Source organism: Mustela lutreola, chromosome 17 (assembly GCF_030435805.1).
Source record: "Mustela lutreola isolate mMusLut2 chromosome 17, mMusLut2.pri, whole genome shotgun sequence".
NCBI classification, from domain to species: Eukaryota; Metazoa; Chordata; class Mammalia; order Carnivora; family Mustelidae; genus Mustela; species Mustela lutreola.
Window position 1 is genome coordinate 38,462,020 of NC_081306.1, and position 23,841 is coordinate 38,485,860.

General features: G+C 51.3%; 1 protein-coding gene across 2 annotated transcripts in view; it reads left to right on the top strand.

The window, feature by feature from the left end:
* Nucleotides 1-3,228: 3,228 nt before the first annotated feature.
* Nucleotides 3,229-23,841, top strand: part of DAGLB (diacylglycerol lipase beta) — a 30,873-nt gene continuing 10,260 nt past the window's right edge. Inside the window, exons 1-11 of one of the 2 annotated variants that reach the window (XM_059155201.1) lie at nucleotides 3,229-3,427; nucleotides 5,283-5,434; nucleotides 11,203-11,374; nucleotides 12,472-12,730; nucleotides 14,271-14,393; nucleotides 15,057-15,184; nucleotides 16,134-16,260; nucleotides 16,492-16,575; nucleotides 19,145-19,222; nucleotides 22,043-22,123; nucleotides 22,211-22,338. In XM_059155201.1, the coding sequence (XP_059011184.1) occupies nucleotides 3,333-3,427; nucleotides 5,283-5,434; nucleotides 11,203-11,374; nucleotides 12,472-12,730; nucleotides 14,271-14,393; nucleotides 15,057-15,184; nucleotides 16,134-16,260; nucleotides 16,492-16,575; nucleotides 19,145-19,222; nucleotides 22,043-22,123; nucleotides 22,211-22,338 (1,427 nt within the window). In that variant the 5' untranslated portion in view covers nucleotides 3,229-3,332. The remainder of the gene's footprint in view (nucleotides 3,428-5,282; nucleotides 5,435-11,202; nucleotides 11,375-12,471; nucleotides 12,731-14,270; nucleotides 14,394-15,056; nucleotides 15,185-16,133; nucleotides 16,261-16,491; nucleotides 16,576-19,144; nucleotides 19,223-22,042; nucleotides 22,124-22,210; nucleotides 22,339-23,841) is intronic. The other variant, XM_059155202.1, reaches the window with a different exon arrangement.

A 23,841-nucleotide genomic window follows, 5' to 3' on the forward strand; every position in this document is an offset into this window, starting at 1 on the left:
CTCTCTCTGACCGAGCCTATGTCCTGTGGTCCTGTGTGGGTGCTGTGGGCATTTCTCCTGGGGTTCTGAAACCATTCCCTCTTACCCCTGCCATTTAAAAGCAGGTTGCCGCATAATACAGCACGAATGTCTTAATGACAGGGATACTTTTGTATCATACTAGGATGCTCCAGGTTTCCATCTCTAGTTTCCTCGTGGGCACTGAAAAGGGGAGAGTCTCTAGGCAAGTGCTACACTACACTTGACTCTGTTACCGAAACAGAACTTTTCTCCAAAAAGATGGAGCATCCATGGTAGGATGTTATCCCTTGTTACATCCGGTTGGTAGATCCTTACGTGTCAGGCATCTCTGTATTTAAAATCTTCATTTAGGGACGCTTGGGTGGCTCAGTTGGTTAAGCAGCTGCCTTCGGCTCAGGTCATGATCCCAGCGTCCTGGGATCGAGTCCCACATCGGGCTCCTTGCTCCGCAGGGAGCCTGCTTCTCCCTCTGCCTCTGCCTTCCACTCTGTCTGCCTGTGCTCGCTCTCACTCGCTCGCTCGCTCTCTCTGACAAATAAATAAATAAATTCTTTAAAAAAAAAATAAAAAAATAAAAATAAAAATAAAAAAATAAAATCTTCATTTAAAAAAAAGTGATGATGGCCTGTTTACCTTTTCAAGAGCTGTGCTTTGGTCTTTTGGAAGTGCAGTTGACCTTAAACAACATGGATTTGAACTGCATGGGGCCACTTATACACAGGTTATTTTCAATAAATACAATACAGAACTGTAAATGTATTTTCCTTACGATTTTCTTTTCTCCAGCTTACTTTATTCTAACAATACAGTATACAACGGCTCCCGGTTGGCTCAGTCGGTTAAGCATTTTCGCTCAGGTCATGATCCCAGGGTCCTGGGATTGAGCCCCATATGGGCAGACCCCCTATTTCTTTTTTTTTTTTTTTTAAAGTTAATTTAAGGGCACCTGGGTGGCTCAGTCAGTTTATCGTCTGCCTTCCGCCCAGGTCATGATCCCAGCATCCCAAGATGGAGTCCCACATCAGCGGGGAGACTGCTTTTCCCTCTGCCCTTCATCCTGCTTGTGCTCTCTCTCAAATAAACAAATAAAATCTTTTTTTAGAAACTATTTTTAATAGAAGATTGAAAAACTTGTCTAAAATAAGGAAATAATATGTTTCGTATAAGATAACAACATGATGGAATAATGTTTTAAAACAGCTCTAATTCAACAAATGGAATAATGTTACAAGGAAATAGCAAAACATACTCGCAGAGATTAGAAATACATAAAATACAGGGGCACCTGGGCGGCTCAGTTGGTTAAGCGTTTGACTCTCGGTTTTGGCTCAGGTCATGAGCTCAGGCTCCTGAGATTGTGTCCCCTGTTTGCTTTCTGCCCTCAGCACAGTCTGCTTGGGTTCTCGCCCTCTCCCCTGCTTCTTCACCCCCATACACAAATAAATAAATCTGGAAAAAAAAACCTATACAAAATACATTTTCTTTTCTTTTTAATGTGTATGCTGCCTGTTTGAAGTCATAGTTTTGTGGGTTGTTATTGTGACATTAAGTCATCAGTATCTTTATCTTTACTAACATAAGCTTATGTAGAAAAATTAACTTAGTGGTAAGCCTTACAAATTCTGTCTGCAAAAGGGAACTATTACATTTGAGAATATTCAGATCATAGGCACAGTCCTGTGGCATCTGAATTACTCTCTTCCACTGAACTCCTTTTCTTCCTCCAGATCTCATTTTAGTATCTTCTTCAGGGAAGCCTTCCCTGACTTTCTGAGTAAGTCACTTCTGGCCAAACCAAGTACCCAATGAATACTTATTTTATAATGAATGGTTCTCTTTTCTGTAGAAACCTTGTAACTTCCCTATCTACAATTCTCTGTATGATTTCCACAATCATCAATATAATTTCGATATTATTTTTAACACTGAAATCCTGCCCTTTAGCAGATCCCTGAAGGAACTTCAGACTTAGAAAACCTTGATAATTGGGGCGTGTGGGTGGCTCAGTGTGTTAAAGACTCTGCCTTCCACTCAGGTCATGATCCCAGGGTCCTGGGATCAAGTCCCTCATTGGGCTCTCTGCTCAGCAGGGAGCCTTCCTCCTCTCTCTCTGCGTGCTTCTCTGCCTACTTGTAATCTCTGTCTGTCAAATAAATAAAATCTTAAAAAAAAGAAAACCTTGATATTCAATGAGTTTGTTTATTCATTCATCAAGTATTTAATATGTGCCTGTAATTTGCTCTATTATGTGCATAGCAGTGAACAAGATGGACAAGGTAAATTGCTCATGCAATTTACACTCTAAGGTGGAAGGAAAGAGGTAATAAACATGCTACAATGTCAGGGAGTGATTAAGTATCAGGAGGAGAACTGAAGCCGGGGGAGGGAATGGGAACTGGTGGGTGTGCTGTTCAGATAAGGTGGCCAAGGAAAGCCTCTTTGCAACGTGAGCTGAGCCCTGAATGACCTGAGACAGAGACATGGAAATAACTGGAGAGGAACATCCCTGGCCGAGGAAACAGAATGTAAAAGTCCTGGGGTGAGAATGAGCTTGATGTATTTGCGGGGTGGGGGGTGGAGGCAAGCAGTGGGATGGAGAGAGAATGGTAACCCAGTCAATCTCATGCACAAAAGTGCAGCCTTGCAAGATCCTAAGCGGAGGATGGGGCTGCTCTGACGGTTCAACCAGGTTGCTCCGGCTGCCGCAGGGGAAATGCACTGGGGGGGGGGGGCGTGGATGGGGGGGCGTGCTGGCGGGAAGCAGGGCAGAATGACGGAGCGCAGTGGGGAGACCCGCGCAGGCACGAAGGGGTCTCGGACTGGGCTGGGGCAGAGTGCAGGTGCTAAGTACTCAGTGCCTTACGCTTAGAGGATAAGGCTCCTCCCCACGCCCCAGCCCAGCTGCTCGGTGGTTTCAGACCCTGAACTCGAGAGGGGTCCTAACGCGGCACTCCTGACCTGGAAGGAGCCCACAGATTGGCCATCACCACCCGTGGATCTCTGGGGTGTTCATTCCTCCGGGCCCCGAAGAGTCCTTATCTACAAAACTGGAATATTATCAGAAAGGACCTCGCACACACGCAAAACAACCACCGCGCTGATCAGCGCCATCCGGGTCAGCGTCTCTGCGCAGGCGCGGAGGGGCCAGCGGCGGCGCGGGGCTCAGTGCGCGTGCGTTGGACCTCATGACCCTCGCACGCGCCTGCGCTGAGTCGCAGTTAGTTTGGCGTTGGATCCGGGAGGGTTCGGGGCACCCAGTGGCTACCGGCGCGCGGAGGGCCGGCCCGAGGCTGGGCAGCAGGGCCTCCGCCATGCCCGGGATGGTGCTTTTCGGTCGGCGCTGGGCCATTGCCAGCGACGACCTGGTCTTCCCGGGGTTCTTCGAGCTGTCCCTGCGAGTGGTGTGGTAAGGGCGGCGGGCTGGGCGGCCGGGCGGGCGGCCGGGGCTCTGAGGGAGCGGGTTCCAGCCGCCCGCGAGGAGCGGCCGTGTCGCCGGGTCTGTGCGCGCGGACGCGGAGCCCACGTTCCCTCGTCTGGGCCTCTCCACCGCGCGAAGCTTCCGAGGACGTGCGTGCAGCCGTTCTGCCCACTTCTGGGAGGGCACACTGAGGCCGGGTCTGGGGACCCCCAGGTCGGCCCCTGTCGCGTGCGGCGCGGAGGCCTGGCTCCGGGAGCCTCCGGGACGTGGTTACGGACCAAAGGCCGTGCCCTTCGGGATCAGCTTCCTGGAGCCAGGAGCAGCCACTTGGCATTATTACGGCGCTCGGCATGGAAACTCAGGGCATGCAGGGTCAACCAGAGGAAAGAATGGGAAATAGTAGCCTGCTTGTCGCTCCAGAACTGAATTCCCTGAGGAGCAGCCAGGCTTGGCACAAAGTCTGCAACCGATGGGAAGTGGAATTGGGCTCCTCAAGTCTGCCCCCAGAAGGGCTGAGCAGGGAATAAATACAGCACCACTGTAATCGAAGAGTGCATTCTTGAGGGGAAAGGAATATAAAAACGTGAAATCCTGGAAGCGGCTTCTCAGTAGTTCATAGTTTTCATAGCGGGGTCTCTCTGAGGTTATTTCCCATTGTTATTTCCAGACCCACAGTCCTAATATCACAAAACTGACAAAAGCATAAAATGTTCTCTAGTCCCAGTTCCACACCTGGGCTTGAATCCTTCATGCTGCTCAGCCATTTCCTGAAATACAGCCCTTTGGTGCTGTCTTTCCTTGTTTTGTACTGAATTACAAAAGATAGCAAGTCTGCAGTACGTGGCCTTGCAAGGTTATCAGCGTTCCCTGTGGAACATCTTGGCATATCTTGATTTACCACCTCCCGGTTTTTTGCATTACATTTTTTGCATTACACACAGCTGAGGACAGTGTGTGATTGTCAGTTCCTTGTTAATCCCCAGAAATAAACATATCTTGTTAATATTTTAGCAAGCCTGCATTTTGTTGGTTTACACTTGTGTATTTCTGAGTCATGGTAGGGCAGCTGTTTTTCATCAGCCCGCATTATAGTTGCCTGCTTACGGCATTAAGTGCCTCTTTGGTATGAGAGCAGGCATAGAATTAGGAACGATCGTGGAAGCACAGGAAGTATAAAACTCATTTTTTAAAAAATTGGCTTTAGGGGCACCTGGGTGGCTCAGTGGGTTAAGCCTCTGCCTTCAGCTCAGGTCATGATCTCGGAGTCCTGGGATCGAGCCCCACGTCGGGTTCTCTGCTCGGCGGGGAGCCTGCTTTCCCCTCTCTCTCTCTGGCTGCCTCTGTCTGCTTGTGCTCTCTCTCTCTGTCAAATAAATAAAATCTTTTGAAAAATAAATAAATAAATAAACAATTGGCTTTAAAAAAGAAGTCACACTCTTTAATTGACTTAGTAGATCTTTTATTATTTTTCTTAGTAGATCTTTTATTGGAGAAAATTGTATTCCTAAGCAAACTTCACCTTACCTTGGGAAATTAACTCTTTTGAAAAATTTTTAATTAAAATTAAAAAAAACATATTAACTCCTTTTATTTCTTTCTGTAATTTAAAAAAAAAAATTTTTAGAAGATTTTATTTATTTATTTATTTGACAGAGACATGGCGAGAGAGGGAATAGCAGGCCTCCTGCTGAACAGGGAGCCCGACTCAGGGCTCGATCCCAGAGATCACGACCTGAGCCGAAGGCAGACCCCTCCCAATGACTGAACCACCCAGGCGCCCTCTGTAATGTTTTATAATGTAGTACCTTGGTTTCCATTTCTGACCCTCCCTATCTCTCGGCAGGTGGATTGGCATTTTGACTTTGTACCTCATGCACCGAGGGAAGCTGGACTGTACAGGCGGTGCCCTGCTCAGCAGTTACTTGATCGTTCTTCTTGTTCTCCTAGCAATTATTATATGTACAGTGGCCGCCATCACGTGTGTCAGCATGAAAGGTATAGGGTAGCCTTTTTTCTTTGATACCTGTTCTTTTTTAATTGCTTTATTGAGATATAATTCGTGTACTGTACAATTCACCCATCGGAAGCATCCAAGACTGTGATTTTTAGTATATTCCCAGAGTTTTGCGGCCTTCACACAATTTTAGTACATTCTCCTCACCCCCAAAAAGAAATCCTATGCCTGTTAGCAATCACTCCTCATTTCCCCCCAATTTCCTCAGCTCTCACCATCTGCTGACCTACTTTGTCTGTAGATCTGCCTGTTATGGGTCATACAGGTGGAGTCATCCACTATGTGGCTGTTGGGTCTGGCCTCTTAAACTTAGCATGTTTTCTGGGTTCATTCATCTTTTAGTGTGTGTCAACTCTTCATTCTTCTTATGACTGAATAATATCGGCTCAGTTGGCTAAGCATCCGCCTTCAGCTCAGGTCATGATCCCAGGGTCCTGGGATCCAGCTCCACATCAGGCTCCCTGCCTAGTGGGGAGCCTCCCACTCCCTCTGCGCCCTGCCCACCCCTGCTCCTGGGCGCTCATGCTCGCGCGCTCTCTCTCTCTCTCTCTCTCTCAAATAAATAAAAATTTTAAAAAAAAATTTCATTGACTGGTTTGCCACATTTTACCCATTTGTCAGTTGGTGGACATTTGGATTATTAACACTTTGGGGCTATTCCAAATAAAGCTGCTGTGAACGTTCACATAGGTGTTTTTGTACAGACAGAGGTTTTAATTTCTCTTGGATGTGTGCCTAGGCATGGAATGGCCAGATCATGTGGTGACCCCATGTTTAACCTTCTGGGGAGCTGCCAGACTGGAGTCCAAGCAGCTACACCATTTCTCTTTCAGTTTATAAAGAGTTTCGGTTTCTCCCCATTGTCAGCAGCGCTTAACGTTTGTCTGACTTCCCGATCCTAGCCGTCCTTCCTGGTGGATCTCTCTGAGGTGGTGATTTTGCAGTTCCTTCGTGAGCATCCTCTCGTAGCTTACTGGCCATTCGTGTATCTACGATGTGTCTACTCAGATCCTTTCCCCATTTTTGTTTGTTTGTTTGTTTTTAAGATTTTATTATTTGACAGATGGAGATCACAAGTAGGTGGGGGTGGGGGGAAGCAGGCTCCCTACCAAGCAGAGAGCCCTGTGTGGGGCTCCATCCCAGGACCCTGGGATTATGACGTGAGCCGAAGGCAGAGGCTTTAACCCACTGAGCCACTCAGGCGCCCCTGGCCTCATTTTAAATTGAGTTATTTGTCCTTTGTTATTAATGTTCAGTAACAATTCCATCTATTTTTATTTTTTAAGATTTTATTTATTTATTTGACAGACAATGAGAGAGGGAACACAAGTGGGAGGGGTAGAAGAGGGAGAAACAGGCTTCCTGCCAAGCAAGGAATCCAATGTGGGGCTCGATCCCAGGACCCTGAGGTCATGACCTGAGCTGAAGGCAGATGCTTAACAATTGAACCACCCAGGCGCCCTCCATCTATTCTTTTTTCTTTTTTTTTAAATATTTTATTTATTTGACAGAGAGATCACAAGTAGGCAGAGAGAGAGAGAGATGGAGCAGAGAGCCCGATGTGGGGCTCCATCCCAGGACCCCGAGATCATGACCTGAGCCAAAGGCAGAGGCTTAACCCACTGAGCCGCCCAGGCGCCCCCCTCCATCTTTTCTTAATGATAATTTTTTCTCCGTATTACAATTTTCGCAGTCACTTTGCTGAAAATGTTGGAAGCCTTCCCTGTGAGTGCTCAGGTTCATAGGAGGAGCTGAGCACTGTGGTGCATTAGAAACTAAAAACTCGGCAGTCAAAGGCAGGGCTAAATGGCACACTCCCCTCCAGCACGTTTCATCATTGCTTGAGTGGGGCTGGGGGAGGCAGGCTCACACATTCCAGATGATGAAAGCACTGGGAAGAGCTGACAACACTGGGCAGCAGTCGTGATCTCGACGGTGCATAACCAACTGAAACTGAAAAGTGGGGGTAGCTTGTGGGGCGTGATGGAGGAATGTTAGTGGCCGAGTATTTCATGAGAATGACCACGGGGTTTTAAAAATGTCTAAGAGGTGGGGGCATGTGCCCACTTAAAGAGACATGTATGGAAAAGAGAGCGCTGTATGTTTGAGCATGCCCGTGAAAACACAAATGTGTGCATGAATGTCCAGAGCAAAGAAGATCCCCGTTCTGTTCTGTGTCAGTCCCTACTCTGTGGCTTTAGCACTGTGGAATTGTGGTTTTAATGTTGTGTTTTTGTTGTTTCTTAGAGTGTGTGGGTGGGGGTTCACAGAGGGAAGGAGAGAACCTCAAGCAAACTCCGCACTGAGTGCGGAGCCCAGTGCAGGGGTTGATCTCACGACCCTGAGATTATGATCTGAGTTGAAACCGAGAGTCGGTCGCTTAACCAGCTGAGCCAGCCAGGTGCCCCAGCGCTGTGGAGCCTTTCGTGAAGTCTGAGTTTCTGCAAGGGGAAGTATTTGGCTTGGTGTCACTTCATCTGTGGCATTGTCTCATCTCTTGGTCCTTTCTGTTCATGTCCTGTTCTGGTTAGGAGACTCAGTGTTCACATCTGAAGCAGGAATGTGAGGTTTTTTTCCTTGAGTATTTTTTCTTCAGATATTTTTGGTGGTGTTGGAGCACGTACATTCATGGCCGTGTTTGCTTAGGCTCCTCCCCTTAAGCTCTTGTGTAAGGCCTGCACCGTCTCCCACTCACGGTCAGAGCTCAGAAAACATCCGATGGTGTACGTGTTAGGCGTTATGTGCCAGCAGTGTTATGGGTGGGTTGCCCGTCCAGCAGCCTCTTCCAAACAACCCAGTTTTATTTGGGACGTCCCCCATCCCTCACATATGAAGTAAGGGTGTCAGAGAAGCCAGCTCCCCACCCAGCTCAGGAATGATCCTCCCAGGTCAGTGACTGGTTCCGGAACGGACATGTGACCCCGCTGGAGCCAGTGAAACTCAGGAATTTTCTGGAAGGTTCTGGGGAGTCTTGATCCTCAAGGAAAGACGCAGAAGTAATACAGTGTTTTCAGCTTGGTGATTCTGGGGAGGGAGGAGCTGCTGAAATCCTGGTGTATCTCCACTCACAGCCAGGACGAGCTGACAGACAGGAGGGCAGAGTCGTGAGAAGCCAGAGAGCCGGGACGCCTGGCCCAGCGCTGCACTTCAGTCCCCGAGTCAGGGCATGTCCTGGGTCCTTCCTGTTTTTCAACTTTTGTTTACTTGTGGCAAGAGGTGCCACAACTGAACTAAACGCAATATTTTAGGAATCACGTTAGTTTAAGGGCCAGCCCTGAGATCATGATCTGAGCCAAAATCAAGAGTCAGTGCTTAACTCCCTGAGCCACCCAGGCGTCCTTGTTAATTTTATTCTTGATACGTGGGTAACTTCTGTTGCCCCTTTTGTTCCGTGAGGCGTCTCAGTAATTAACCTGTCGCTGGTGCTGGAGGGCCATGTTTACGTAGCTTTGGGCTGGTCTTACTCTCTCGGAGAGACACCCCAAGCTGCAGGGGGCACATGTGGGTTCAGTCATCTTGATCCAGGACACTGAGGCGCATGCGCTGCTCTCTCTCCCGGTCATCAGTCATCGGTGCGGCGCAGCTGGGGAGAAGCTATGCTGCGGTTTCTGGTGAAATCCTGCTGTTCCTACCATGGGGGAGGCTTAGTTAAGGAAGGTCCAGCCTCACGACTACCCCGTTTTCATGGCGGAGCACCCTCAGCTTCCAGGGTGTGCCGTTTGCTGTGTTTGATGCGGATTCTGGGCCGTTTCCTTGCGTCACCTCCGTGCTCGTCTCCCGCTAGGGAAGGTTGGGGCAGTGTGTAGAGCCGTTAAAGCCCAGATGCTGTGACACGGGCCTGCCTTCTGTGGTCTTCTCATGAGTGACTCTGTGTGGTGAAGCCCCAGAGGCGCCACAGTCTGTTCCGCGAGGAGGTTCTGCTCGGCGGTCATGGGGCCTCCGCGTCCCCGCACCCCGGGAGCAGCAGGTCCTCGCCGGGCCCTCCTTGCCTTGAGAGGAAGAGCTCTTATCTAAGTAAATAACCATGTTTTCATCGGCGGGCTCGACTAGAAAGGAGGTTTTTTGCAGTATCTTTATTTCTTTTTGGAATCTTAGAATTCCATTTTCCGCTTCCTTATTTACAACTGTATTTCCCGCGCGGGGTGTTGGAGTGCCGGGCCGGGCACTGTGGGTGCTGCTGGGGGCGGGCCCCTGGGGGCCGGCCCAGCCGGGGTTCCCTGCTGCGGGTGGGGGTGGTGGGGGTGGTCAGCTGATCGCAGCAGGCTGTGGGTGGGGCCCGGGGATTTTAGGCCCGCACTCTTAGTCCCTCAGGGAGAGAGAGTTGTTTTGGTTACCTTATATTTTGTCTTTGTGCCAAACAGAAACTTTAGAACATGAGTCTAATTAGTTACCCAGTCTAATGGAAGGGGATTCTTGGAACATAAAAGCTGTTACCTCCGGGCGCCTAGGAGGCTCAGTGGGTTAAAGCCTCTGCCTTTGGCTCAGGTTGTGATCCCAGGGTCCTGGGATCTAGCCCCGCATTGGGCTCTCTGTTCAGCAGGGAGCCTGCTTCCTCCTCTCTCTCTCTCTCTCTCTCTCTCTCTGCCTTCCTCTCTGCCTGCTTGTGATCTCTGTCAAATAAGTAAATAAAATCTTTAAAAAAAAAAAAAAAAAGCTATTTCCTCACCAGATCATTCTTTACATCTTAAGATTGTCTTCACTCATGGTTTTGGGTTTTTGTGGTTTTTTTTCACTGTTTTGTTTTAATCATTTGGCATTTTTGTGTCACTTCAGTTAGTATTTATCACACCTTTTCCCAGAGGGAGAGAGCTGAGGTTTTACATGGAGAATTAAAGCACACAGACCTCAGTAGGCCACTTGGGTTTGTGGGAGACACACGGTGAAAAGGTGGCGTCTGTGTCTTGGGTTTCTCCACGTGTTCCCACGCGTCAGAATTGTTCACTTTCCAAGAGTGCGGACCCTGGTGACCTGGAGAGCCGGGACCATGCAGACCTGGATTGTGGGGTTTTGTCGTTGTTGTTGTTGTTAAGATTTTGCTTATTTATTTGACAGAGTGGGGGAAGGGGCAGAGAGAGGGAGAGAGAGAATCTCAGGGAGACCCCCCGCTGAGCGCAGAGCCCGATGTTGGGCTCCGTCTCATGACCCTGAGATCATGACCTGAGCAAAAACCAAGAATCAGAGGCTTAATCAACCCTCTCCCCCGGGCACCTCTTGGGTTATGTTTTAGAAAGTAGTTACTAAGCTCTCTTAGCCTCAGTTTCCTCATTTGTAAGATGGGGCGGTAACTATCTTCAGAGCTGTGAGGATTACAGAATAATGGGTGTTAAGTGTTTCACGTGGTGCCTGAACGCCATCCATCTTGAGCAGATGGCAGAGTTATTTTCTAGAGTCGGGTGACCGTGTATCTCTGTATCTCTGCTGGCCCGGGACAGTTCTGTTTTCTGCCCGATGTCCCAGCATAATTATTCGTAGCACCTCCTTCCTCTCTCAGAAGCGTCCCAGCTTGGGCAATGATTGTATGGCCTTCCCAGTTAGAACCCTGGAGTCTCTTGAAACCCTCATAAGTCATAAGTCTTTTGCCCTATTTCCACCCCTCACTTGGTCACTTGCTCTCAGCCTTCGGCACTGGTTTCCAATGAAGAGTAGAAACCATCTACAGTAGTAACGGATGCTCTCCGCCCTCTGTTTCTGTGGAAAGGAAGTCTCCGAGGAAGCCAGGTGCCCAGTTTGAGTATCTTCTGTGTTTTAGGAACCATCTGTAATCCGGGACCACGGAAATCTATGTCCAAGCTGCTTTACCTCCGCCTAGCGCTCTTTCTGCCAGAGATGGTCTGGGCTTCTCTGGGGGCTGCCTGGATAGCAGACGACGTTCAGTGTGACAAGACGGTAGTGAATGGCATCATTGCCACTGTTGTCATCAGGTGAGGTCTTCCGTCTTCTCTTTCAGTTTCTTGTCTCAGATGCATTTGAGATGTAAGGAAATAGACTTTTCTGAATCACTGCAGATAGCCCGATATCATGCGGGCTTCCTCAAATTGTTAGAAATTGGACTTCTTTTTTTTTTTTTTTTTTTTAAGATTTTATTTATTTGACACAGAGAGCACAAGTAGTTAGAGCAGCAGACCTCTCAGCAGACGGAGAGGAAGAAGCAGGCCCTCTGCTGAGTAGGGAGCCCAGTGTGGGGCCCAATCCCAGAATCCCGGGATCATGACCTGAGCCGAAGGCAGATGCTTAACAACTAAGCCACCCAGGTGCCCTGAAACTGGACCTTTTTGAGTCAATCATAAAAATTGAGACATGTATTTATATGTAAGGAATCATTTATCTCCCGTTAATACATTTATTGATCACATTTTTTTTCTTGCTGGTTCTTGTTCTTCTCTGTTCCACTCTTTCTGTTATTAGAAGGAAGAAAACCCAAAGACCAAATCAAGGGCAAAAACTAAAGGCAGGATGAGAAGAAACAAAGTGTCAGGAATTATAAGGGACTAATGGGTGGGATTGGGTTTTCCCAGTCTCCAGGCTCGCAGTCTTAGGAAGGATCTAGTTACTTCCCCTGCTGGAGACTCGTGCTGACGCTGCCCTTCCCACGCCGCACGTGCAGGGGCAGCAGAGTCCCTGCACAGAGGTGCATTGTCCTGTGGTGCACGTGTTTGTGAACCATGATGTCTGGCACATTGTGCCCTGAAGGTATGAATGAAAAACCCATCAGAGTATCTCATGATGGGGCAAAGTTCTTTGGGTTTTACCAAGCATGGCCTGGGTCGTGGCCAGTGGACCATGGAGAACAGGTTCCAGCTACTTCCGTGTCCAGGCTGCAGCTCTGCCTACCAGGCACCCCCTTTTCTCTTTTGTGGTCTTCACTTCTAAGGCTCTGACTTCTGTGGGACCAGGGTCAGCCACAGGCCCATAAAGAACTTTCTAGAAAAAACAAGTCGCTCACCTCCACCTGGTTCTGGGAGAGCCGCATCTGAACGTGGGACCCAGGGTCCTCACGCCTTCTCTCTCTGTTTTGCAGCTGGGTTATCATCGTCTCCACCGTAGTCACCATCATCATCGTCTTTGACCCCCTCGGGGGGAAAATGGCTCCATATCCCTCCGCAGGCCCCAGCCACCTGGATAGTCGTGAGTCCAGCCAATTACTTAATGGCCTCAAGACAGCCGCTACAAGCGTGTGGGAAACCAGAATCAAGCTGCTGTGCTGTTGCATCGGGAAGGACGACCATACTCGAGTAGCTTTTTCGAGTACGGCAGAGCTTTTCTCAACCTACTTTTCAGTAAGCTGAAGGGGTCTGCTTTCGTCTCTTTCTCCTCAGTAAATGTCTCATGTTAACATGAATACTCTCTGTTCATGCCGAAGCGGTCTTGCACACGTGTGCTTTGTGGCATGGCGGGGTTGGGGTGTTAGCGCAGGGCCTTGCGTTCGCGGACCCATCTCCCTGGCCGCTGCGTCCTGGTGTGGCCACCTGTTTGTTATGCTGTCGCGATTCTTAGTTCATTTTTTTTTTTTTTTAAGATGTTATTTATTTATTTGACAAATAGAGATCACAAGTAGGCAGAGAGGTAGGCAGAGAGAGAGGAGAAAGCAGGCTCCCCGCTGAGCAGAGAGCCCGATGCGGGGCTCGATCCCAGGACCCTGAGATCATGACCTGAGCCGAAGGCAGAGGCTTAACCCACTGAGCCACCCAGGTGCCCTCTTAGTTCATTTTTAAGGAGTTCCGCGATGGAACTTGCATGTTGTGGGGCCGATTTGCCGGCTGGTCCCCTCTGCAGGCGCCAGGTGCGGGCGGTGCCGTGTGTCCAGGGAGCTGTCAGGCCCCGTCTGCTACTTCATAGCGTGGTAGATGTGATAGATGACTCTACTCCTGAGTGTCTTACTACCGTATGGGCAGGCGTCGTCATTCCAGAGCGGTTTCTTCAGTGACTCGGGAACACTCATTTTCTTTCACATCCAGCGTTTTATAGTACTGTTCTCTGGGAAACTGTTGTGTTCAGTGTTGAGACCAGGGAAGGGAGAGGAGTTCTCATGACGTCCTGCGTGACTGCTGGTCCCTCCTTGCCTCTCTGGTGTCTGTGTCTGTGCGGCCCAGGGTGGCCTGTAGGTTGGCCCCAGGCGGCCGCCTACATCCAGGGACTGGAGAAGTGTTTTCTTCCTAAACTAACCTAAACTAACCTTCAAGGAGTGCTCTGGTCTGGGCCTAAGACGGTTGGAAGAACCGGTGGCTCAGGCCAAGTGGCCAGTGCCTGGTGCTTCCTTGCGGACCGGAAGTGGCTAGAGGCAGCCGAGGATTCCTGCTGCTCCAGATCCTGCCTGAAAGACAAGGGGAAGGCGGGCACAGGAGACCTCCCCCTGCTGCTTTCATTGACTGAGGTTCTTTTGGAGGCTTGCTGTAGCCACAGAGTCTAAGTTCGGTCTCTTAAATCTCTAACAGGGACTCTTGGGACAAAACCACAGCATCTTGAGCAAGAGTCTAAATTTGGGCTAAAATTGGCCATTTAGTACAAAGATGGTGAACTCCTTATCCATTTGCTCCCAACTCTACAAAAGCTGTAAAGTCAGTTAAGTAGTTACAGTAACTTGAAATGAAATTTGAAAATAAGAGCTCAGCAGCACTTCTCTGTTCTCCCGTGGATTTGTCTGAGGGCAGGATTGTAAAAATCAATCTCATAGACAGATGAAATCTTGAAAGGAAAATACTCTTAAGGAACATCTTTACGTGTAACTGTGTGTGCATGTGTGTGAACTGTAAAAAATAAACTGACTTTTAAGGAACTCACAGGCCATCCCAGTGAAAACAAGACACTGTTTTCATCCAGGACACAGATCTGGTGCCCAGCGACATTGCGGCGGGCCTCACCCTTCTCCATCAGCAACAGGACAACATCAGGAACAGCCAGGAGCCAGATGAGGTGATCAGCCATTCCCCAGGTCCCCCCCAGGTAAGGCCCTTCCTGTTGGGTTATCAGGTTTCGACATTTACTCCTATTCATACATCTTCAAAAAACAAACTGGCCGCAGCGAATTCAGGACCGTTGGCTTGGAATGTGATGTGTGGCTTGTGCTGGCTGTGGTCGCTTCCTGGCCGCTTCACCATCCATTGTATTTTTAAAGCATTTTCTTTTAGGAAATTGACTGTTGAAATCTGTACAGCAAAAGTTTTTTCTGGGATGGGCCTGATTTCCCCGGGTGCGTTTGCTCTCTTCTCTGGGCCGAGGGAGCAGAAACAGTTGGGTTTTGCTGGAGGAGTTTTCCTGCCGCAGGTGTTGATGCTTCCGAAGGAGGTTGCACCTGAGTGGGTGTCGTGCAGGGGCCTGGTGCTCTGCTGTCCTCACGCGCCTCGTGCTCCGTCACTGGCTTGTTCCAACAGGGGCCACAGGAGTTGTAGTAGGAGTTCTTGCTGTTCACGTCCACCGTCCTGGCTGCAGTCCCATAAAACCAGGGTCTGTCTTCGTTCGGTGTTCCAGGACGAGTTTTCCCTGTGGAAGTCCCCTGAGGTCTATTCAACGAGGAAAGAAAGGGGCGTCATCAGGAGTTGGAGTTCAGGGTATGATCTCCGTGAGTTGGTCCTGTCCGTGATGGGTTCTGTTGTTCTTCTCTTCCAGGAAGCTGATTTGGACACTGAGTTAGCCAACTGTCACCATTACATGCAGTTTGCAGCCGCGGCCTACGGATGGCCCCTCTACGTCTACCGGAACCCCTTCACCGGACTCTGCAAGATTGGCGGGGACTGGTGGGTGGGCGCGCCCGGCCCCGCGGTCATGCTGCTCAGTGCCCCTCCGAGCCCTCGCTGTACTTTCTAAAAATAATCTCGTTGCCCCTTTCCAAAAATGTTCTGTTTTAAATATTTCAAAACCACAAGCACAGTACCAGGAACACCCATCGATCCTTTATCTGGAGCCACCAGTTGTGACTCAGTGTGGTCACATGTGCTGTGTCACCGTTGCTTTGCTGAAACTCCAGCGGCAGAGGGCGCACCCCTTACCCCCTGCCATTCCCGCCATGTTTCCTGAGAACGAGGACCTTCTGCACATGCTCAGGACGCTTCTGCACCAGCATAGCTAGCATTAAGCAAGAACTCACTTAGGTTCTGGAGTCACGGTTTCACGCTTGTCCCAGGAGTGGCCTCCAGAGCAAGGTTTCCTCCACGTGACGCTTACGCATCACACTTGGTGTCTGTCTGGCACAGCTCCTCGGTGTTTTACGTCTTGTGTGAGGCTGATATTGCATTGCGTTTTAACCTAGGTATTTTGTGAATGGCCCTCAATTTGTATTCGATGGTTTCTTCCGGATTAGAGTCAAGTTACACATCTTTGGCAGGAATTCCCCAGAAGCAACATTGCGCACTTCTTGCTCCGTCGTATCAGCAAATAAGATGCCAGTTTGCCCCATTCCTGGAGATTTGAGAGTCTCTTGTTCTTAATATAATTTATTTTTTGGAAAAAGAAATATATATATATATATATAAAATTTATATTTTGATTATGTAAAACACAAACATGACTGTAGAACTCAGAACTCTAGTAACAGGTGTGCCCAGAAATGGTAAAGGCCATTATTCGGGAGCCAGAGTAAGTGCTGAGCGTAGTGAACTCTGGTTCTTGTGTGTGCAGGGGATACGGGACAGTGGGGGTGAGGCTCCCTGTTCAGTACCGTAACTGACACATCCGCCGTGTGTTTAGTTGTAGAAGCAGGACGACGGACTACGACCTGGTCGGCGGCGACCGGCTGCACTGCCACTTTGGCTCCATCCTGCACACGACGGGCCTGCAGTACAGGGATTTCATTCACATAAGCTTTCATGACAAGGTCGGTACAACGGTGCCTCGCCACTGCTCTGGGGTCCTGGGGTCCTTTGGGAGTGTGGCGGAAGTTATAAATTACCTCCCCCAGAGATACCGCCGTGGGTTCTAGGCGGCCCACCTTCTGTGGGAGAGCAGCACCACTGCCCAGCTGCTAGAGACGCTGGGCGGCGCGAACTCGGCCCCGTAGCTGCGTGCTCTCACTCTCCAGAACTCATGCTTCTTTCCTCACCCTCAGGTCTACGAGCTTCCCTTTTTAGTGGCTCTGGACCACAGGAAGGAATCTGTCGTGGTAGCGGTGAGAGGAACCATGTCTCTGCAGGTAAGGAGCCCCGTGCTCGAGGCCCTGGGACGAGGGGTGGGGTGCCAGGAGACCCGCCTTTGCTGGAACAGGGGATAGAGTCCTCATCAGTTAGAGCAGCAGGTGTAGCAGAAAAGACCAGGATAGAAAGTGGAGAAGCCGACCCGGGGCTGTTACATGCTGCCTTTGGAGAAATTATTGGATTCGGTTCTTTTCACTGAGAAGCGTCAGAAACAGAGTGGCAGGCCTGGGTTCCCCAATGGAGGACTTCTTCCAGAGGCGCCCCCCAACTCGCTGTGTAGCCCTGTTGCCCCGCCAGCGAGCCATGTCCCGCCTGCCCGCCCCCGCCTTCCCTGCCCCCCGCAGATGAGTGGGCGGCTACGTTCTTCCTGTGTCGTGCTCTCTGGTCTGTTCTTGGCCATTCCTCAGTCTTGTTTCCTGATCCTCACTTCCCTGATGACCCAGAAAGTGTAGTGAGACGCCACAGTAGGAGCTCTCGGCCTCCTGCGGCCAGGTGGCCACCTGGTGACCACTCTGGGTGTTGGCCAGGACCCCACACCTGCCCAGGGCTCTGCCGGAGGCACCGAGGAAAGCAGATGCCTCACCTCCCCCGGCCCCCACTTCTCGTGATTCTGCAGCCTCCCCCAGCTGGCCCCGGAAGGAAGCATGGACTTATTCTTGCTTTTTCTCCTGGCTTCCTGCCCGGATCTCTCTGGCTGTCTCCCCATTCGCAGCCCCGTGGCCCTCATTGTGGCCCCGCCTGCGGCACCACTTCCCCCACCCCCACACGCCTGGGAAGCAGTTTACTGCCTTGGTTCCTGTCTCTGGTCTCTCTTTTTTTTTTTTTTTTTTTAAAGATTTTATTTATTTGTCAGAGAGAGCGAGCAAGAGCGAGCACAGGCAGACAGAGTGGAAGGCAGAGTCAGACGGAGAAGCAGGCTCCCTGCGGAGCAAGGAGCCCGATATGGGACTCGATCCCAGGACGCTGGGATCATGACCTGAGCCGAAGGCAGCTGCTTAACCAACTGAGCCACCCAGGCGTCCCTTTTTTTTTTTTTTTTTTTTAAGATTTTATTTATTTATTTGACAGACAGAGATCACAAGTAGGCAGAGAGGCAGGCAGAGAGAGAGGAAGAGGAAGCAGGCTCCCTGCAGAGCAGAAAGCCCGACATGAGGCTCGATCCCAGGACCCTGGGATCATGACCTGAGCCGAAGGTAGAGGCTTTAACCCACTGAGCCACCCAGGCGCCCCCTGTTTCTGGTCTCTTATCTGCTCAGTCAGTCCTTGTTCCGTCCACAGATGGGTCTTTCTGTCTAGACCATGGGTCAGATGTTACCACTGCTTCTTAAAAACCACTCTTGGGCGCACCCCACCCTGTTACTTTTTTTTTTTTTTTTTTTTAATATTTTTTAAAGATTGTATTTATTTTACAGAGAGGAGAGACAGTGACAGAAGGGAAACAAGCAGGGGGAGTGGGAGAGGGAGAGAAGCAGGCTTCCCGCGGAGCAAGGAGCCTAATGCAGGACTCGATCCCAGGACCCTAAGCTGAGCCGAAGGCAGACATTTAACAACTGAGCAACCCAGGTGCCCCAAGATTGATTGGTTGGTTGATTGATTTAGAGAAAGCAAGCTTGTGAGTGGGGGAGGGCGGGGCAGAAGGAGAAGAGAGAGAGAATCTTAAGCAGGCTATGCACTCAGCACAGAGCTCGACACTGGGCTCACTCTCACGACCCTGAGATATGACCTGAGCCAAAATCAAGAGGCGGATGCTTAAGCAACTGAGCAACCGAGGCACCCACCCCATTACTTTTTAATAGAAAATTCATGTGTCTTATCACAGCTCTGTTGGTGCTTTGTGACCTCACCCCAGCCTGCCTTTCTGGTTTCTACCCCAAGCTCAGCCTGCCAGTGGTTCTGCAGTATGCCAGAGTCCCCCCAAGCTTTGCAGGGTATAGTTATGGGGTCCACTCCCCAGTGGGTTAGCTGCTCTGGATCCTGGGGGGACACCTGCCTCTTGGGCTCTGCCAGTGGCCCCTCTGAGCACCCATGTGTCTGCCCTTCTGTCTGCTTCCTGTGCTCAGATGCTCTCTGCCTTGGGTCTTCCTGGCCCCTTGGGTGGGGTTGCTGTCCCTGTTCCCTGAAAGCAAGATTTTCCTTAAATCTGCTCAGATGCTACCTCCTCCAGGAAGTCTACCCCCACCCCAGCTCTGTAGTGCACCCCCCCACGCCCATGAATCTCTTACCCTCCCTTAGGTTTCTGTGAGCTCTTGATAGTCCCTCGAGGATAGGAACCATACTTTGTTCAAAACCCAGGTACAGGGCTCTGTGCTTCTTGAGTACTCAGAAGAGGTGTGCAGTGAGGAAAGGCAGAAGGTGTGCCTTAGCCGCGTCACACACCCGCTGCTTATGGTGGGTCCCTCAGGAGTTTCCTGGCTGCCTGGGTTTCCCTCCTGAGGTCAGGTGTCTGGTTCAGTCCTCAGTGGTCTGACCCAGGAGACCGTAGTGCTCCACGGTCCCTCAGAGGAACCTGCCCCGCCGGTCTCTGTGCACAGCTCGTCCCAACAGCCTCTTCCAATGCACTCTTTGTAGGACATCCTCACGGACCTGTCAGCGGAGAGTGAGACCCTCAACTTAGAGTGTGGGGTGCAAGACTGTTCGGCACACAAGGTACAAGCCCTGGGGTGTGTGTTCAGGAATGTTCCATTAGGGAAAACCTCTAGGGGGTCAGGATTTTTCCAAGTCTTACGGTCTCCCGGGGGTGCTAACCACACGGCAGGTAGCGACCAGCTGCCCGGTGCTGTGCACAGTAAGGCTTTTCCTTCTCTCCGTAGAAATCCTCATGGCAGCCTCACGAGGTTGCTCTGGTTTCTTAAGAGGAAGGAGCAGGTTCAGAGCCATCAGGGGACTTGCCAGAGGCCACAGATAATTGGAATGTGTCCGTTGGCACTTGAACCCGGGTTGAACGCTCTTCTCCCCTTGATGGGAGTCGTTTGTGGTCATGGAGAAGAGAAGCTGCAGCTTAGCACGGGGTCCCCCCGCCCAGGAGACCCCCCCAGACCCTCCCGCCTCTAGAGTGGCAGGCACCCCAGGCACTTCCCTGTCGCCTGGTGGGTTCCCTCTGCCGGTGTCACAGCACGCAAGTTCTCCTTTCGCTTTTCCTGTGCCTGCCGCGGGGTTCAAGTCTCTTCCAGGGACAGAAATGGCCAGTCAGGGGCAGAGTTGTTTTTTAATAGGATTTTAATTACATAACATGATGTTGATTATCATAACCCTTTTTAAGTATATGACTCTGTGACAGCAGAGACATGCAGAAAGCTGTGTCCCCACGACCACCATCTGCAGTCAGAGCCTCCTCGATCGCTCCTCCCCGCCCGCCCCCCAGCCCCTGGGACCCGCCATTCCAGTACCCCCCAGTGTGCCTGTTCTGGGCCCTCCCAGAACCGGAGTCAGGTGTCACCTGTCCTCTCACCAGCCATTCCCTCGAGGTCGAGCCAAGGCAGTAGCATGTGTCAGAGTCCCCTTCCCCTGCTGGCTGCTGGACGCCCCACCGTGTGCCAAGACCACGCAGATGGACGCGGGGGCCATGTCCGGGCTGTGGCTGGGAACAGCCGTTTGGGTCCCTGCCTCCATGCTCCGGGGACGCTGCCCGGGAGCGGAGTCCCCATGTGTGCTGGTGGCGCCTGGGACGAGTCACGGAGGCCCCGGCTGTGGTCGCACAGTCCGGCCTTGTTCTCCGCGCGCTCGCCGCTGCTTCCTTGCTGGCTTTTGATGCTTCCGGTTGTCCTGCTGGGCACCGGGCAGTGTCCCACGGTGGCCGGGCAGAGCAGAGTGCTTGCACGTGCGAGGGAAGGACCAGCCCTGGAAGTTACAGCAGCTCCTTCCGGGGAGAGGGAGGGATGTTGGGGTGTAGGCGGGGGCGCTGCTGCTCTATACACAGTGTGTGTTTTGTGTGATGATCATTTTTTAAGTAAAATGCCGAATCTTTGCAAAAGTATGTGTCAGAACCAGACTGTAGCCGATAGAGCCCCCGTGTCCCGCTGGGCAGTTTCAGTATGTTCCTTCTGCCACCGGTTAGCCACGGGACAGTCCCGGGCATGTGAACTTTCCCATCAACCCTTAACTCTGTTGATGAGCCTCACGTCACAGAATAGCCCTGTGTCACTACAGGGCATGTGTGTAGAAAAACAAAGAAATGTCTTGCTTTCTCACAGACACAGTTAGTAGCCGGCTGCACGTTCGCGTCAGGATCCCGTGGGCTGGGCTGTGGCCTTGTTCTTAGAATCCGCCCGCAGGTCAAGGCTTTGTGCGCTCTGGGCCTGGCCTTCTGCAGCCCCGGTCAGGCCTGAGGGCGTGAGTTCAAAGTGGTGCCACTGAACGCAGTCTTGGCCTTCCCCGTGTGTGACGCACGCAGGGCCTCCTGCCGGCGCTGCTGTATCCAGGTCACCTTTGGCTCCACCTGTCCCGGAGTAGGTCCCTGTGGGGGGTGGGAGGCGGCTGCACTGCCGGCCGGAGGGGAGGCTGGGGAAGCCTGCTGGTCCGTCAGGAGGTGCTCCGTGCAGATGGAAACCCGTCGAACCTCCTCTTAGCTTCTCTTGTATGCAGCCAGACTCGGCCTTCTCACACCGAACTCGGTAGTCACCGACTCGGGAATTTGCAGGAGCTTTCGAGGCAGTCCCGCGTGTCCTGTCTCAGCACAGGATCTCTCCCAGTCTGTGCCGGGAGAGAAGGCAGGCCTGTCTCATCACGGAGGGCGCTCTCGTCCGTGGAGATGGCTTCATTTTCAGGAAGCCTGTCTCTTAGGACGGCTGTATTTATTAGGGTTTATGTTTGTTTGTTTTTTTTTAAGATTTTATTTATTTATTTGACAGAGATCATGAGTAGGCATGGAGAGAGGGGGAAGCAGGTTCCTGCTGAGCAGGATGTGGGGCTTGATCCCAGGACCCTGGGACCATAACCTGAGCTGAAGGCAGAGACTTAACCCATTGAGCTACCCAGCTGTCCCCTGTTTTATATATTTTTTGAAATTAAACTAAAACCTAGCCTTCCTAGAACTCTGCTTCCATGGTCTTAGTTTTGTGTCTGTGGGAACTGGACGCTTAATCAGTTATTACCAATTCAGAGCTTTTTTGTTTTGACATCACGTTGAAAGATCAATCCTCTATCAGCTAGGTCGGACCGGCCATCGGGACTCGGCAGAAGTGTGGTCAGCGCATACGGCAGGATACCGTGTAGCTACAGAAAAGCCGTAGAAAGATCCACTGGCCGGGAAAGGTGTTGTGGATGTCATCCCTTCCTCCGTCCCCGGAACCAGTCATGGAGCACCCGCTCCATGCCCGGCCCTGCACTGGGGACCGGGAACACGGCGGGGCGCAGTACCCACGGCTGCTGATCCCTGATGCTCACCTCGGCTCTGGGGACACACAGAAGCACGCATGCCCTAGTCCTGTCCGACGACCAATGGCCGCCTTCTCTTATCTGTGTTTCTAGGGGATTTCTCAAGCCGCCAGATACGTTTACCAGCGCCTCGTCAATGATGGGATTTTGAGCCAAGCGTTCAGCATCGCTCCCGTGAGATTCTGACTTTTCATTGATTGTGTGTCTTCCAGCTGCGGGTCGCTGTGTTCCGCTAACGCTGCCGCTCCTCTCTCTCTGCAGGAGTACCGGCTGGTGGTGGTGGGCCACAGCCTGGGGGCGGGCGCCGCGGCGCTGCTGGCCCTCATGCTCCGGAGCTCCTACCCGCAGGTCCGCTGCTACGCCTTCTCCCCGCCCAGGGGGCTGCTGAGGTGCGTGCCGTCGGGGCACCGCGGGCGAATGCCAGTCCCCGCACTGCTCGCCCCTGGGCTTCCGTCGCGCTCTCTCCTCCACAGCCTCCGTTTGTTTCCAGCGCGGTTGGGTTTGCGACAGACCGAAGAGGCCCTCGCAGGTCCCTGAGCGGAGCTCTGCTTCCCTAGACGGTGCGGGGCTGAGATCTTTCTGTAAACGGAGATGCGCTTGGTGTTCGTGTCGGGGGCACAGGCAGTCATTTGGTATTTGTACAGATTGTGCAGTGATTACAAGAAACCGAGAAGCGAACATCTGCCACTGTATCTGGTTACGGAGGTTTCTTTTCCTCTGGTGGTAAGAGCCTTGAAGATTTATTCTCTTAGCAACTTCGAGGCGCGCAGCCCAGCAGGTGAACTGTGGCCGCCGTGCTGTGTGTTCTGTCCCTGTCGGTGTCCGTGACTTACTAATAACCAGGAGTTTGTGCCCTTGGACTCCCTTCTCCTGTCCCACAAGCCCTACCTCTGCAACCACCAACCCACATTCTCTAGATCTGCGAGCTTCGTTTTCTGGTTTTGGGTTTTTTGTTTTTTGTTTTTTGTTTTTTTTTAAGATTTCACATGTAAGTGCGGTCTTCCAGTATTTGTAAAGATAAGTCTGTCTTATTCTGCGTAGCATAATGCCCTCTGGGTCCATCTGTGTAGCTGCAGATGGCAGGATTTCCTTTGCTTTATTCTGCGTTGGCCTGTTTCCGTGATTTGATGGCCGTTGTGTATGTATGTGCACATCCACACTTAGTGCCAGCTGACACTTGGGCTGCGGTCCCGGCTACTGGAGATGGTGCTTCGGTGAACGCCGGGTACGGGCGGCTGTTTAGGTCAGGAGAGTTGTTCCCTTTGGATCCGTGTCCAGAAGTGGAATCGCCAGATGATACGGTAGTTGTACGTCCCTCTTTTTGAGGAACGTCCGTACTGTTTCCCAGTGGCTGCGCCGAGTTACCTTCCCCCAGTAGCGCACGAGGGTTCCCTGTTGTCCAGGTCCTCACCCACATTGGACGTTTCTTGGTTTGCGGGGCTTTTTTGTTCTTGTGTTTGATACTACCTGTGCTGACGGGTTGGGGGGGAGATCTTACTGTGTGTTGTTTTTTTTTCTTAAATATTTTATTTGTTTATTTGACAGAGAGCTAGAGAGAGAGCACAAGTAAGCAGAGCGGCAGGGAGAGGGGGAGAGAGAGAAGCAGGCTCTCAGCTGAGCAGGGAGCCCGATGCGGGGCTCGATCCCAGGACCCTGGAATCATGACCCAAGCTGAAGGCAGCCGCCCAACCAACTGAGCCACCCGGGTGCCCCTTACTGTGGTTTTCATTTGCATTGCCTGCCAAGTAGTGATGTCACGTGCCTTTTCATGCCCGTGGGTCGTGTGCGGGTCTTTGTGCGGAAAATGTCTGTCCGATCCTCTGCCCGTTTTTGAGTCTTACTGGTTTTTGCTGTTGGCTTGTGTGAGTTCTCTCTGTATTCTGGGTATCAGC